Genomic DNA, 16,963 nt, shown 5'->3' with positions numbered 1-16,963 from the left:
GAACATCTAAATTAGTGGATTTGAATAACGTTTTTGAAGTGGAATATTTAAAAGTAAGTGATTTTGAATGTGTAATTATTAATTTTATATCAAAAATCTATACTATACTTGATTGTTTTTATCAAACATGTTAAAGGTCTCTAACCACTCTACAATTTGTTCTTTGATACTCAACATCTATCTCTCTTAATTTCAAGCAAAATCTTCAAAAATCGTGATTTTTAACCCACTGTGCTTATAAAAGCCACTTAAATTTCACCTTAACGTTGAAAGGTTACATTTTTTCTTGAAATAAGTCATATTTGAATTATAGGGTTGGAGAAAAAGAAATGTCGTATTTCTGATCGAAATTTGACGCTTTATTTAACATACTTAAAATTATCCAATTTAGGTCAAATATGCGCCGTTTTGTTCGCAAACTTGTTGCCATTAAGAAGGCTACTTCATTATCCCCCCTCCTTATTTGCAAAAAAACTCAGACAGCCAGTTTTCGCAAGCCTCTTTTGAGGCCAACTTAGTATCACCAAGAGCGTTTTGCATGGACCGGAAGAGATGATAATCACTTGGAGCCAGGTCCGGACTATACAGTGGGTGCAATAGGACATCCCATCCGAGTTCCCGTAGCTTCTGGCGGGTCATCAAAGATGTGTGAGGCCGAGCGTTGTCCTGGTGGAAAACAACACCATTCCTATTGATCATTTCTGACCGCTTCTGGTCAATCGCCTGCTTCAATCCGTCAAGCTGCTCACAGTAGAGAACCGAGTTGAGGGTCTGGCCATAGTTGAGCAGCTCATTGTGGATGATTCCCTTCCAATCCCACCAAACACACAGCAAAACCTTCCTGGCCGTCAAGCCGGGCTTGGCGATGGTTTGGGCCGGCTCACCGCGCGACCACGACTTTTTTTCGCTTTAGGTTGTCATACGTGATCCATTTTTCATCACCAGTCACCATCTTCTTCAAAAATGGGTTGAGTTCGTTCCGTTTCAGCCGTGCATCGCAGGCGTTGATTCGGTTTAAAAGATTTTTTTTTGCGTCAACTCGTGTGGCACCCATACATCCAGCTTTTTTTGGAATCCAATCTTCTGCAAATGGTTCCAAACGGTTTTATGGTCTATACCCAGTTCCTGGCCAATCGAGCGAGTGCTCACATGCCGGTCTACTTGGATGATTTCAACGATTTTATCGGTTTCCACGACGATTGGCCTATCAAACCAATGCTGTGCTGTGCGAATCGTTACAGTATCGGGTCCATAAACTACACGATTTTTTTTGTCCGCCTTTGTTGCAGTTTTACCTCGCAGGTAGTGAAAACGTAAAATATGGCGAATTTCTTGCTTGGTGGACTTCATCTTTGACGCGCTATAACTTGAGACTGAAAAGGACAATCACAACACTGTCAGAACGACACTTGTAGCACAGATTGTCGTCTTTAAATAGCCGTATAGTATGACTTGATGCGATAAGTACACCACAAGATATGTTTAAGTGTTGCCATATATTGACAATATACGACATTTTTTTTCCCCAACCCAATATAAAAGAAAACTTTTTTTTAAACTGTTTTTTATCGAGTCCAATATTGCATATAAACGAATCATATATAATCGAGTTCGACCTCTTTCTAGGTTAACAAAGAAAATATTGATTAAGTATGTTATACAAACTTAATTGTAACGATCACGCAGGAGCTTTTCAATCACAAAGAAATGTTCAAATAGTTTCACAGGTACATTTTCAGTTGATTTGAATATTCCGGACATATTCTTCAGGTTTGATTAAACGTTCGAAGATGTAATTCTGGCACAATCATCTGAACCTTTCTGAATATTCTCCAACTCAATGGGACTAGTATTTTCTGCGTTTTCCTCAGCTTTTTCAACACTTTCCAGTATATCGGTGTCTGGCATCAGATCACAGCAAATCACGTTTTGGTACTTTTCGCACTAATCATTAAAGGACGTTGAGCAATCGAACGGTACTGTACTGTCGACATCAACAAACTCACGACACATTCCGCCAGCGGAATATCATCCTCATCACTGAAGGAAAATTCGGCTTTCTTGACCTTATTGATTTTAGAGGGTGAAAGTTGAAGGGTCCATTTAAATACAATAAGAATGCTGAATAACATAAAGGTTAAAAAGAACAAAAATACCGTCAAATCCTCCATATTATGCAGTCTTCGTTTAACTAATCGAACTAATTAATCGAAAATGGCGATTGTACTGATTCAGGGTCTTGATTAGGTCGAAGTCCAGCTGCTATGCTACGGAAGTAAAGATTTGTGGAAAAATTGTAAACTTATCGATTTGAGCTTTGATCGGAGAGATTTCGGGTGCGTATGATCATCTTTGAGAAGAAGTAGATATAAGCATAATACATTACCATAACATATAATGCCAGTATTAATACCTTTTATTCTCTTTGGACAATTTTTCGGCAAGTTGCATGATCCATTTCTCAAAAAGCATTAAGGCCATCCAGGCCTTGGTGTTGCTCTCGTATCTCAGTGATAATGACTTCTTCTTTTTGAAACATCGTGGGTTTTTACTCTTTCCATTGACCAGCAATGGTAGTTTATCGTTTCCGTCCATGTTAGTTGTGTTTTAAAGTTGAGAATTCCTAGTTTCTAGACAAATTCGCAAGCCTGCTCCTAACTAGTTTACAGCATAAAACACCGTCAAATCTACTATTTAAAACAATTCATTGTTATAACAATTTGATGGTTGGAATTAGGAACACTAATTAACGGGATTAGGAAAAATGATGTTTTTGTCGGTTGGAATTAAGCCAAATGGTGCAAAATATGTTCCATCATTATAGGTTTTATTTATTTACTATAAATACTACATTTACATTTGCAAGTCATTCGATGATGTTTATACATAGTCTTATTTTTGGATTTAGATTGCATACTATCATGTTTTTTTATCTTCGAGCTGCCACCACGATGTTTGACTAAATCCTTCGATCTCAAAATAGTGTTCATCGCATCGTTGCTGAGCCGATTTCAAAGCTGAATTTTCGTTCCGATTATATTCAGAAAAAATCGTTCGACAGTTGCCGAGACGTGAGCCATAGTAAGAAGGTTAAAGCAAGGCATCGAAGCGCCGGAAAGACGAGCGTACCGTCAATTCTTTTTAGGCATCTAATTTTTGTCAATTAACCCTGCACATACTCGTTTTCTGAAATTGTGATTTCCTTTTTACCTTTAGACTACAGAATTAATTGTCCCCATCTTGTACATTTCCATAGTAGAATCCTGGAAACGCTTCTAATACAATGTTAATGTTAGTAAAATTGAAAAAGTTTCTAGGATTTACCATTGTCGTAGACTTGAGAGTCAAATTATCAAAATCGAACCTTTTTCACATTTGTTTGATCAGCTCCACGAAAAAAACAGCGACAAATATCCTTTGATCTGCCTTTCGCTGTCCGTTGTTCTGATAATTTCTCCTGCTGCTATTCCAACCTAAAATTCTTGTCGCTTTTCAAATGATCTTCATATTTAATACCAGTGGACATTGAAGCAACGTAAGATTCCTCGTAGATATTAGAGAGAATGATCAATTGAAAATCTTTCAGCTTTTCATGTAGCACCGTGAATTCAGGTTTTTCAGCCTGGAACAAATGGTTCAATATGTTGATCTGGGGCAAAACATACGTCGTACCGTCCGGCGCGAATCCTTTCAGACGATCCTTGTAAGGAATTTCGTCCTTATGATCCATTTTTGATCCTTTTTGACGAAAATCTTTATTCTGTACCGTATAGAATCTGTACCAAAAATAACGTAAAACTCTGTACGTGTGGCAACAGTGCTGTCATTTTACGCTAGATGGGCAGTGGCAGCTCTATTTCCACTAATTTTTTCAATGTTTTTAAACTGTCTTGCGTATTGAAAAAAATTGTTTTGTGTATTTTAACATTGTGTTGATTACATGGCCCGTCAAAGGGTTAATGACAAAACCAATAGTTTCATCTAAATACCACTGAAATTGGATCTGTATGGCTTTCTTTCACAACCAATAATATCAACGCATTAAAGTGAATTAGTACAGCATTTTTCTTGACCAAAACACATACAAAACTGCGTAGATGTAAATATTTTCTCAAATAAAGACAATTGATAGTTGAGAACGAACTCCTTCTAGGATAAAAATAGATAAATGGTGCAGAGTAAAATATTGCCTACAAACTAGCTAGCTACTGTTGACTAATTGTGGAACGAAAACGAAAATCATATCAAAACAAATCGATGAGAAAAATGGGTGCCTTGAATCCTCGATTCAGACACGTTGTCGGACATCTGGCTTCTCGACTACCAGCTGATATCGATTGACCTCTTCACACATGCTGTTAAAATCGTTCACGAAATTTTTAAACTCGGTAGTCTGAAAAAAACGAGACAAAATAGTTTCATTTCATATTCGGTTACCCAAAAAAAAACCATTGCACTCACCTCTTCGACCGTGGCCTTCTTCCTATTTTTGGCGACACGCCTCTTTTTGGCCTGCCTCTTCCGCACGGCGTTTATCTGCTGGTCGTCCTCCGATAACGATACCACTGATTCACGATCGTCTTCAACGTCATCCTCCTCGTCATCACTTAAACCTAACCCGGCAAGATATATATTCCGCTTTCGCTTGTGATTCCGCCGGGGTATTCGGGAGTAGGTTCGATTCTGCAATGGGATGTCCAATAAACATTCAATAAATTGAATAAAAAAAAAATAAAAAAAATGCTTCACTTACAACACTTGTCAACGAGGTGAACAGTACTTCTTCTGGTTCCTGAAAAAGCACAACGTTCGCTGGGCTCGGTTCTTTTTCTAATCGACCATTCTGGTCCTTGTTGTTCGAATGCTCCGGCTCACCTTCTCCTGCGATGGCCGATATGTTTGGATCAGGTTCCACATTTTTCCTGTTTGCTTGTTTTTTCTTCTCCGCCATCGGTGTCGATGATAGGAAGGCATTACGAACCGAACGTAATCGCCGAGGGCTGTTGAATATTTTCGGCATTTGGGTTGCAGTGCCTCTTCCAGGGATGGCGCTGGTTTGCCCGTTTCGACTTGGCGGACGGGTCGGCAAAAGTTTGCGTACACTCTGCAAGCGCTCCTTCAGGGTTTCCTTCGTAATTTTGGCCGGCGTTGGTGCCACGAGGGATTCCTCTTCTTCCGCCGTGTCATCTGTTTCGAAACCGAACAAATCTCGATTGGATTTAGTTGTCGGGACTGGTGCAACGGAATCTATCGATGTGGCTGATGATTCGGACACATGCTGTCGATCCGGTTCGACGAAGGTGTCGGCCAGCTCGATCACACTTGGTTCCAGAGCTGGTGGCGGGGTTTGGATGGGCCTCACCAAGCTTAGTTTGCTGAGGCGATCCTTGCTTCGGCTGAGTGAAGTTTGCTGTTTACTACCACTGGTGGAGAATGCTGTGAAGGAAGCTTTCACCAGAGGAGATTTTACGGGCGATAGATTCGCGGGGATATTGACAATATTGAGGGCTTTCAGCGGACTCCGGTTTCTGTTATCAATGTTCCTGTCCGAAAGAATAATGTCCCTAAAGACAGGTTTATTTTTGTTGCTGGTCGCTTTCGCCGGTGGAGAAATATTCTCTATGTTGGAATCGTTCATAGCGGACTCGAGTTCGTTTATCATCGTTATAAAGAGTTCCGAGTCGCGATGGAAGTTATCCAGCACTTCCTTCTGGGACTGAGTTTTCGGCATCGTCGATACCTTTTCAATAGACTGAATCGAATGCTTCAAAGCCAATTGGGAACGTTCGTACCACTGTTTGAGCTTTTGGTAAGTTTTCTTCATATTCTCCTCGTATTCATGGAATTTGGCAATCAGTCGCTGATCCTCCCTTATGTCATCCGTTGATTCACAGAACGAAGCTGTCTGATTGCGGATGTTCGTTTTGTAGCTTCGCATGGCAGAGATCAATTTTTCGCTCATTTCGCTCGTGACCTTCAGTTGCTCGTAGGATTTTTGTATTCCCCGGAATACTGCCTCCGCATTTGAAGCTGTCACTGGCGCTGGTTGATTGGGTCGTGTTTTGGTTGGCGTTTTACTTGCAAGTGCGGGTGCCACCGCCATTGGCACACTCTCCCTGGTTGGTGATTTCCGCGGTCGGCTCTCGTCGTCTCTGGCGACAACGTCGCTTTCGTACGACGGGAGCAGATCCCGCGAGCGGGAGAAGTAGAAAGTTTTCGGGAGCACATTCTCGTCCTGTACACGCCAGGGAGAGGAAGCACCTAGCGGAGAGAATCCGAGTGTAGCGTTCGGTTGGGTTTTGTCCGGAGTGTTCGCTTCGGGAACGGTTTGTTGGAGCACACGGTGCAGTTGGCGATTGATACGGGGCGGTGACGACACCGGGAGAGGCATGTCCGCGGTGGGAATGTTTTCTGCGTCGTTCGCCGTGTCGTCGACCTCATAGAGGTGGTGATCATCAGCCGCATCAGCATAGTCGTGGTGAGATGCAGGTGAGGGAGTTCGAGCCTTTTGTGTGTTGGCGTGTGGCTGCAATGGCGGCTGAACAATGGAGACGATCTGCGCGGTGTCCTAGGAATTAGACGAAAATAGGGGATGTCGAGTGAACTGTTTCCAATTGGTTGCTTGATTTTAATAGAATTCAGGTTTTTAGTAATAAACAGTCGAATGTAGTCAAAAAAAACTATAGGGGGTTGTGTCCAAGGTACAACCGCATTGGTGACGTAAAACTACGCTGTTATCTTATATAAGTCGCTTGTTTGCAATGCCACAGACATCAGCGAGTGAGTAATTTGGTCGCGTTCACAGCTCAATCCGAAACGAAGACATGTGATGGCGCAAAAGAAGGAAGCGATGTTCATTGCTTCGTATCGAGAACGATACTGAAAGCTTGCCTCAGCGAGATCCACTGTTTATACTCTGAAAAAATATGCTCCTTCGTTCTTCTTCTACACGGAGACTTTATATCTTGCGATTTCCCCTTCGTTGCTCGTCGATAAGTTGCCCGTTATTAACAGCCCTGTTCGGGAAAGCACTCAAATGGACAGAACAAATGTTTTGAGAAAAGGAAACGCTTATACTTTTCATGAATTTTAATCATTCACACGCCAGGGGAATGTGATGTATAGCATATCAAACAAATCTTAGGGAATTTCCGATTCGTTTGGTATGTAAATAGCCAAAATCCGTTCGCGACAAAAATAGAAAAAAAAAGAAAGATCTTCATCCTGGACGGCTGCTCGCTTTAGTCATCGATTGTCAAAGGCCTGCTGCTTCTGGGTGTTCTCCGCTGATACACACCACGTCTCGCTGGGGTACAACAGCACGGATTTCACGTTCGAGTTGAGACTGCCAAGATATTGAAAGCTTTCTCTACTACTTGCCTCGCTCCTGTGAAGTTGGGGCGATTGCCCACGTTTACATCCAAGAATTTGGTCTTATAGACGTTGATATTGAGATCTGCCGCAGAGGAGCGTTCGACAAGGTTATCCAGCTTACTCTGCATGTCGGCGCGCCGTTGTGCTAGTAGTGCAACGTCAGGCTGCCAAAGCAGCCCACGGTTCGGTACGTGGTCAATTGCACCCACTATGTTCTCGTCAATTACGAACAGTAGCGGTGATAGTATACATCCTTGCCTCTAACCGGCGACCACCCGGATAGGGTTAGGCAAGGCTACGTGATACAGGACTGTGAAAGCTTCGTACAGTGCTTCGATGAAGTTGACGATTTTATCAGGGACTCCTTTGCGTCTCAAGGCGCCCCACAGATTTTCGTGATTGAATCGGTCAAAAGCTTTTTCGTAGTCAATGAAAACCAAATATAAAGAATCTTGGAATAATTTGACCTGCTCCAGGATGCGGAGCGTGACACAATGATCCACACAAGTTCTTCCGGCACGGAATCTGCTGCCGTCGGAGAGTCGCGTTGATCTTCTCCTGTATCCCTCCTAGAATAACTTTGCAAAGAACTTTCAGAACAACACACAGCAACTCGCCAATTATCGCAAATAGTCGTATCCCTCTTCTTGGGGACCTTCACTAAGACGCCCTGCCGGAAATGTCGCGGTGTCCCAGATATTCGAGAGTAGTTGATGCAGCATTCGTGCTAATAGCATGGGGTCTGCTTTAAGCACCACTGCAGATATGCGATCGACCCCGGAAGCTTTTTTGGATTTCACACACCGGTTGGCTTTTTCGATCTCATGCAGCGATGGGGCCTCGTAGTTGACACGAGTGATGCTTCGAACCCTTGGCTGATCCTACCGGGATGTTGATGATTGATTGGACGTCGAATTTTGAAAAAGTTGTTCGAAGTGCTCAATCCAGCGTTTCAGCTGGTCAGTGGGGTCGGTAACAGGCCGGTCGTGTCTTGCACAGGCATCCCTGGATTCATCTTAGCTCCGCTCAGGCGACGTGAGATATCGTAGAGGAGGTGCATATTGCCAGTTTTAGCAGCTTTCTCCCCTTCGTCAGCCAGTGAGTCTGCCCACGCTCGCTTGTCCCGTCTACAGGAGCGTTTAACTTCCCTCTCCAGAACCGCATACCGCTGACGGGTTTCGTAAGGATAGTCTCAACCTTATTACCACACATTTCTGCTCGTGGTACGATGCACTTTCAGGATGCATTAAGTTCCCGGTAGAAGTTTTGCGTATCATGAGAGCGGTGCAGCTGATCGAGTTTACTCATGGTCCAACAGTCCTCAAGTTCGTTAATTTCGTCCTCTTCCGGCAGCGCAGCTACGAGCGAATCCGCGTAGTTTTCGGTCTGCTTGTCTGCTTAATGTTTCCCTACGTTTTCCAATTCGAGCGGGCTCAAATTATTGCAGACTTCACAGTTATTTTGAAATAACTAAAATGAAGAACAAACAAACAAGTACTTCCGATGAAATTGAGAAATCGACAATTCCAATCATTTGGAATTCCGTTTTGGTTGCCTTAGTTTGTGTATTGCGCAGGAGGACCATTATGAGAATGCCGTTTTACGCTTCGAGTACCTCCGGGACTGGGTAAAGGCGCTTATGGTGGCAATTCAATTCGCTTAGAGAAGTTGTCTGGGTTTTTGGGGTTTTTCTTGGAGACTGACGATACCCATTACTCATCCCACCACACACTAGACAGTTCCCCTGAACTAGTGTAACCTAGAAAAACGATCTATGAAGATAGAATTTCTGACCCGAATGGGAATCGAACCTGAAGCCCCCTTCTTGTGAAGCGCCACGAAATTCGTCAATAATCTATCTTCTGCCTGACAAAAAAAAAAATAAAAACATATTTCTGCTAGAAAATGTAAGCATTTCAGATGAAGAATAAACCCCCCGTCATGCAGGACAGCTCAGACAAACTTCTGGTTGGGAGCCTGGCAAATGAAAATCACAATATAAATAGGTTTACATATTTAATACTCACCATCGTTCCCTCGCCTCCCGCTGAAACGTCGTCCCTTTTCTGTCGCACAGGTCCACCTCCAATCTTTCTCAGCACCTTCCCAATACGATACATGTCCGTTCCGAACACGTTATGGTGTCCTTTCCTAGACGGCGAAGTCCGCTTCTGGGAAGCACTCTTCGATCGAGTCCTCTGCTTTTTGACCGTGCCCGCTGCTTTCTTGGCCTTTTTCGTTGTTGCCTCGACCGGTTGACTGGGCGAATCAAACGCGTATATGTCCCCGTCCGCCATCACTGGTTCCGGGGAGAGAAGTATCAAACTCTTGGCACTTACCGATCGTGCCAGATTGGTGGTGGTTCCGGTGAATTTGCGATATACCGGCACATGAGATCCGGTGGGACCATTCTCACCGTGGAGGGATTGGTTCGCATCCTTCGGCACAGATTGGCTCCGGGATAAGCTTTCGTTGCACTGCACAGAGCGTAGTTCCGATTTGCTTCGGGTGGCTTTATTTTTAGGGGCTGCATTTCGACGCGTTCGGGATCTGGCTTTGGACTTGACAGTGGATGTTGAATTCGGTTCGGTCGGAGCATCAGCTACGACTATAGCTGATTTACTCATTGTACTGGTGTTTCTAGGCACATTTGCTGGATCGCGAGTTCGCGGCCGCGATTCTCTCGGTTGCGATGGCACGTTTGTGGGAGCAACTGTTTGGGCAACGTCATGCTGTTCGGACGAGCAGCAGGCGCATAATGGTTTCTTCTTGACGCGTACTCGTTTCATTATCATCGATGTATCCCCGTTCTGGTCCGTTTCACTCGGTGCAACAGGTTGTCTTACGCGTGAGACGGATCTCAACGCTCGTCGTCGGGTGATATCTTCAATCGGTCTCTCCGGGGACGTTGTTTCGCTGGATTGAACTAAGGACTCATTTTCGCTGTTGCTAGAAACAGCGACAGATGATCCCGTATTGCCAACGTCTTTATCAGGGTTCGGTTTGGGGCGTCTTCTTTTCGACACATTCGAAAATTGCTCTGTATCTGCTAGCTTCTCGGATAAATCTTCGCCTGAAGAGCATTCATTCGGGGGTGTTATCAAACTTTGACTGATATGACTATCACTGGTGGTTTTCAATTTATTACGCCTTCTCACAGTTACTTTTGGGACTGCGAAATCATCGGAGGCTCTACAATTTTCCTGAGTGAGTGAAGCATTGCGGGTTTGATCTTTTTCACCGATTTCAGATTCTTCTCGAGTGTCTTGCGAAATAACCGGTCGACGTCTTCGCGTAGTAACGGAAATGATTTGTTCGTATTCTGAATATTCATTGTTAATGACACTGGATGGCACTTCATTTTTGGATCCGTACAAGCTGTTTGTGGATTGCTTCGAGAGGTTCCGACATTCATCCGAAACAGACTTACGTCGTCTTCTGGTTGTAACGGTACCCAAACTGAGAACTTCAGATGGAACTATTTGCAATTCATCGTTTAACGTCGCTTCATTCGATTGATTATCTGCAGATTTCTGCTTTGATCGCCCTCGTTTAGCAATCGATTGCGGCGCTATTGGCTTTCTACCTCTCGAAGCCGATCTTGTCCGAGATCTTGAATCGGAAAGAGTCTTTTTACTATTAGGAGTTTCTTCAATGAGTTGGACATCTTGGCGAGTGTTTTTGTTTGCTTCAAAATTTTCGTTCCGTTTTGTGACATTGCTCACACCTGCATCTAGCGTTTGTATTTCCATATTGTTCTCCCTCGACTGAATTTCCTTAGCTTGCTCCTCTGTTTTGTTGTTTACAACTTCAACAGAATGTGGCCCTTTAAGCATTTCCTTTGTTACATTGGAATTAATCGATTCATTATTCACTGATTTTTGTTTCGACTGCCCTCGTTTACGATTCGTATCCTGTGCCGCTGGTTTTCTTGCCCTCGATGTCGATCTTGTACAAGTCCTTAATTCGGGGAGAGCCACATCACGTTCGGGGGTTCCAGCCGAAGGCTGATTAATATTGCTAGTATTTTTGCTTCGTTTGGTAATGTTACTTTCACCATTCGCTGCGGACTTCCCCCTACTTTGCACAGTCTTGGCGCGCCTCGTTTCCGTTATGAATTCCCCCGAGAAGTATTTCTGACTGCGGCTTCGGTTTCTGCTTGGACGAGTTGATGGCTCAACGATTTCCTGCATTGGCTGCGCGGGATGACTCCCGGTGCGTCGAACAGCGACCGAAAGTTTTGGCATATCACTCCGGTTTGCCAACGTTTGGTCGATATTCATATCGCTCGTGTTGGTTCGTTCTACTTCGTACCATCTTGTATTACGCAGTGCTGATAGTCTTCCTGTGAATACAATTGAGACGAAAGTGACGCAATTTAGTTGCACTTAATCAATCGCAACCACAAACCTGTTTCCTCCAAGGTCATATCAGTGTGACCCAACCGTGTCGAGGGTCTGTCCGGCTCGATCGCGGTCAACATCATCAACGATGGTTCCTGGACATTCAGCTCCACTGCCGTTGTTTCAGCGCTGGAAAGCATTATTACGGAATCGTCCACCCGCGATAAATTCCGCGAGCGTCGAGGTTTATTCATGATCTCACTCGTAATCGCAATACGGGGTATATCTAGCAGCACAACGGGCTGCCGATTACTCTCCTGCACGTTTGCATTCTGCTTTTTTGAGGATTTTCCTTTCGCTGCAGCTTTCCTACTTCGTGGTGGCATTTTTCTCTCTGAAACTCTGAAACCAAAGCAAAACATTCAACAACTGGAAAGTGCGAATGTAAACAATCGTCGACGTCATCACCAAATAGGAGCGCCATTTTCAAAATTGGAACCTAACCTTAAATAAACGGGCCCAACTGGGCGCTGCAAAAACAGATTCAAATACTTACCTCGGATGAATTCATAAAATACACAATCAAAACAATGCCGCCTGCCAGATTTTTGTGCACATCGATAAAGTGCGCTAGTAAAACTATAACTTTAACAAATATTTTCTCTCTTGCAGGTCATTTTACACAGAAAACACGAACTTTTCTCACTTATATCGGTACGCTTACTGCGATGCACTACCGTTGTGTATTTTGTTATGATTTTGTTTCTGTTCGAACACGGCGCGACAAAAATAAAGCGTCGCCTCAGGTTAAGTGCTTCTCCCTGTCGGGCGATAGCGGTAACGTATCAGAATTTGGTTTGGGAATCTTTTGACTTCTTTTGAATATGTATAGATGTCACTGGTCCATCCGCGATGAAGGATGTACAGTGTCGACGTCCAGTGGCAACCATTTATGTTTGTGCAAAAAATTATTCTTCACTAGCTGACCCGGTGGACTTCTTCCTGCCCAAAATTATCATAAATTCTTTCGAAAATTCACGTTTTCTTAGCGAGCGAAGGTTCGTGTGTTCAATCGCAGAACTCTCCATTGATTGATCTTTAAAATTTCGATTTAATGCTTTATAATTTCCATCTACTATAAAGTGACCAGATGGTCAGAGGTCTAACGCGGGACACAAAAAACAAAACGTTATGTATACACGTTATGTGAACATAAACCATACTTTGGCGAGTCTAAACTGATCGGTATTATTTCTTTCTGAGTATCGGCACTCAGTTGGGATTTTTCGGTGATTTAGATTTTGTTTACGCCCAAAAATCACTCGCTCAATCAGAGCATTTACGCCTGGCAAGCACGATTCAAATTCTACAATTTTCTTCAAATTACCGAATGGAATGCTCGAAAATTTCAATTCATTTTTCATCGATTTTAGTGTTAACGTATGCATTCAAAAGAATGGACTGATTTCGGATGGTGATGAAAGATAATTTATAGGAACAAATTTTCTTTAAATCTTACGTTTATCAAATCTACAACAAAAATGATTCAAGGCTGTTGATTCGCAGCACAGCACTGTAAAGCAACTTGATGATTTTTCCATACTGCAAGCTCCACCCCACAGCGAAGGAGTTGGACATCCTGAGGCACTTTGTGTCCGCCATATATAGCCGATCTGGTATTATCATCTCTTTGCCGCTCCTTAAGCCGGGAGATCGAAGCAACCGGCCAAATGGTGGAGAAGAATCTGACCAAAATGGGCATTTTTATGCGGAAGCGTCAGACGAGACCGGTCGTATCTGAGCAGCAGGCAATCACCCAGAAGGAGTAGCTTGAGTGCTGGTGAAAAACTTATTTCCGGCGAAAGAAGTGAAAAACTTCTTTTCGTACTCATAATGAAAGACGAGACGTACTTGATGCTAGAATTCAACGAATGACAAGGGACCGGGTACTTTACGTTCCCCAGGTAAACGATGACGTCGAATATATCATTCACATCAAGCTCTCGAAGAAGGTCCTTCTCTGACAGACGTGAAGGGAATGTCCAAGCCGCTCTTCTTTCGAGTCATATGGTTAACGGGGAGATATATAGTACGAAGTGCTTGCCGGAGTTGGGAAGGTGATGTGGTCTTTATGCCGAACCTGGGATCAGCCCATTATGCTAAAATATCACTGGAGGATGGATCGGCTGGAGATAAACATTGTCGCGAAGACCACCAACCTTCCCAACATTCCCCAGCTGCGCCCGATAGAAAACTTTTGGGCGAATGGCCAAAATAAAGAGACAGAGCCACGAAAACGTAAAATAACACGCCGATATACATCTTTTCATCGGCTATGGTTCAGGTTCCGGCCAACTTCCGTAAGACCACCCTTCGCTTCATTCACGATACTTCATCAAACAACTCTGCCTCTTCCTGTCGAGTATACACTAGTTCTACCGGTTTATTTAAAACGTTAAGCCCTGACCGAGCTAGGGGACCAAAGATGAACTTTTCGTCTGACTCACGTTGGTCCCTGCGGATAAAAGTCATGTTACAATTTTGTTGCTGTCGTTTCCTGTTGACACTCTCTAAACAAAAAGCCCAATGTCGTTGCGATGAAACCAGCTCAACGTATGAATCTTTGGATGCATTAGAAGCGCTCTTGAACAGTCTGCCAAATAAAAGTTTTTTTTTGAGGTTCAACCATTTAAGAAAATCAACATGATCAAATTGTGATATTGAAATATATTGATATCGCGGGACATTTTCGTTTCTTTTGCCAAATGCGGGACGTTTCGCGGGACGGAATCTTACGCGGGACATTTTGTTGAAATGCGGGACTGGCCCGCGTAACGCGGGACGTCTGGTCAGTTTAACCTACTATGAATTTCCTAGTACTACTACCAAAACTCGTCACTATATAAAAATATTTTGTTTTCAGACATGATTTTCGCTCAAGATTTTTGATTCACTTGCGAATAACATGTTTCTCCGTTACATGGAAAAATGTTCGATATAGAAAAGTAAATTTTCATTAATAATTTTTATTGACCACCTGAGAATCATTTTCGCTTCTTACTAACGGAATACAAAGCTTAATTCCGCAAACCCTAAATGCAATTGGACTAACAACAATGTCATTGTGGGACACATGAGAATGATTTTTTTTCGAAAATTCCAAAAATTTTTCTCGCCATAACATTGATCTATGAGCAGAAACGAATACAACAAAATCAAGACAGCTCGAATCGGAAGCTTTCTTCGGGTTTTTCGCTAAGCAACACATTGGGCCTTCCATTTTTATTTATATAGATAGAAGTTATAGAGGTGCGTTATTTCGCCTGAAAATCCTTTTTCACCTTCGAACAAAGTTCAAATTCGTGAGGAAAATTTTCCGAATTTTACAACCTTCCTTCAGAGTTTTCCGAAAATTTTCAGATTTTTCTTTCCACTATATTGAATTATGAGCAAAGAGATATACAACAAAATAATGAAGGCTTTAATCGGACCATTCATTTTTTCGGGTTTTCTGTTTAGCAACACATTTGGCCTTCCTTTTTATTTATACACTTCCACTCTTCCACTATTTATACACATATACTTATCGGTCGAAAACTACCAAATACATTTGGTAATGCAAAATTAGTAGAATGTACAATTTTTTTGTACATATTGTCAACAAACCCGCATCCCCACCAGAGATTAGTATATTTTACTCGATAACATTAGTAAGCTTGGATATTGTCATATCTGAAAACTGGTGAGAAAAGCGCGTATTAACCATTTTCATTGTTCCCATAAGGCAATATGGAGGTATAATAAGGACATAATTCTGATACGTGCATTTTTGGCGAGAAAATGTAGCCGATATTGGGCTTCCGAATCATGGTTCTGCTTGACATATGTGTTTATTAGTACGGTCGAAAATGCCTATAGATTATTTATTATATTTGGTAAAATATATTAGTATTTACCAAAAAATTCGTTATATTTACTAATTATTTGTCTCAGTGTATAGATCATACACTGCGTGTCACAACTATAGAACCACTCATTTTTTTCTGAGTTTAAAGAGATATATTAGAAGTCAGTTGAATTGAAGTATATAGTGTAGGATATAATAACTATCTTCATTTAAAAGACTGGCTATTTGATCTTTATGGTTCAGGCGCGAAACAATAAAAAAACAAAAATTCCTGTGTTTGATAACTATAGAACCAGATGGAAAAACTCTCACTCCTTTACAAAATTAACGTCAATTTAACATGAAATACAATAAGTTTCTAATTCGTAGCTCATCTTTAGTTCTCAATCAGTAACCCATCCGGGATGGTTTCGACCAAACTGCGCCATATTGTAGTGTGTATCTCGTCCTGCGCACAGGATACTGCTCGTTTGAGTTCTTCAAATCACTCATACTGCTTGCTGCGTCTAGGGTTTTGATCAGGAAAACAAGCTGACCAGTTCAGGATCTGAAGCCCCTATTCAATCAACCATGCCATGACCTCCCGGATTTTTTCGAATTGATGCCGAATTACCCAATTATCACATTCACCATTATTCTTGTCTACGGCCGTATCTGATTTTCGTTCGAAAGACTTGATTCGAACAATTTAAAAAAAATATTCTTGTTTCCGTACGAATCCGTTCGAACAAGACCTTTTTCGAACATAAACATCAGATGCAACATTTCATGCACCATTAAAAATTCATGCAAGAATTCATCAAAGCAACGATTAAAGTTTCATCCATACAGTGATTGTTCGTTAGTTGGGTTGAATAATCAACCCAATTATCGAACTGCAAACTGACTGAACTGCAAAACAGCAAAAGCAATAATTCAAATCGAAGATGACATCTATTATTGATACGTAACGTAATAAGTTAGAGGTGGGCAAAACGGTTCATTTCAGTGAGCGGCTCAGAGCCGCTCGTTCATTGAAATGAACCGGCTCATTTAAGCGGCTCTTTTTTGAACCGCGGCTTTTGACGTAGGACTACGTCTTTCATTTCTATACCGGGGTGTAAAATCAAAGTTTCGAAAACGAAAGCGTTACGCCAGAGACCGAGATTTTGAGTGTTAATAGCACCTAAACAACTGAACGAAATGGTATGATAAACACTTCATTCGAAAGATAAAATGTCTACGCGTTATATACTTGTTACTTTTTCATCCAAAAACTTGTTTCAATAGCCTTAAAACAGGCTATTGAAATCACCAATCGGTACATAAGCGAGCGCCGCTCGTAAACCCACTCAGTTAT

At 42.3% G+C, this 16,963-nt stretch overlaps 1 protein-coding gene across 1 annotated transcript; it reads right to left on the bottom strand.

The window, feature by feature from the left end:
- Positions 1-4,047: 4,047 nt before the first annotated feature.
- LOC129761970 (uncharacterized) lies at positions 4,048-12,454 on the bottom strand. The gene is made up of 6 exons (XM_055759845.1): positions 12,274-12,454; positions 11,785-12,119; positions 9,402-11,719; positions 4,754-6,568; positions 4,462-4,683; positions 4,048-4,393 (listed from the first exon to the last, which is right to left on the bottom strand). The coding sequence occupies exons 2-6, from the start codon at positions 12,101-12,103 to the stop codon at positions 4,289-4,291; spliced, it is 4,779 nt and encodes a 1,592-aa protein (XP_055615820.1). The 5' UTR covers positions 12,104-12,119; positions 12,274-12,454; the 3' UTR covers positions 4,048-4,288.
- Positions 12,455-16,963: the final 4,509 nt, after the last annotated feature.

The sequence above is a fragment of the Toxorhynchites rutilus genome, chromosome 1 (genome assembly GCF_029784135.1).
Source record: "Toxorhynchites rutilus septentrionalis strain SRP chromosome 1, ASM2978413v1, whole genome shotgun sequence".
Lineage (NCBI taxonomy): Eukaryota > Metazoa > Arthropoda > Insecta > Diptera > Culicidae > Toxorhynchites > Toxorhynchites rutilus.
Note: the sequence above shows the minus strand (reverse complement) of the source record. Positions and strands in the feature narration are given on the sequence as shown.

What these genes read in the sequence shown, in the direction of transcription:
- LOC129761970 (XM_055759845.1), bottom strand. Translation starts at nt 12,103, where the DNA reads ATGCCACCACGAAGTAGGAAAGCTGCAGCGAAAGGAAAATCCTCAAAA. An exon ending in CGGGAGGCGAGGGAACGATG is followed by an intron (nt 6,569 to 9,401) that starts GTGAGTATTAAA and finishes TCTAATTCCTAG; the next exon opens with GACACCGCGCAGATCGTCTC. An exon ending in AGAAGGCCACGGTCGAAGAG is followed by an intron (nt 4,394 to 4,461) that starts GTGAGTGCAATG and finishes CGTTTTTTTCAG; the next exon opens with ACTACCGAGTTTAAAAATTT.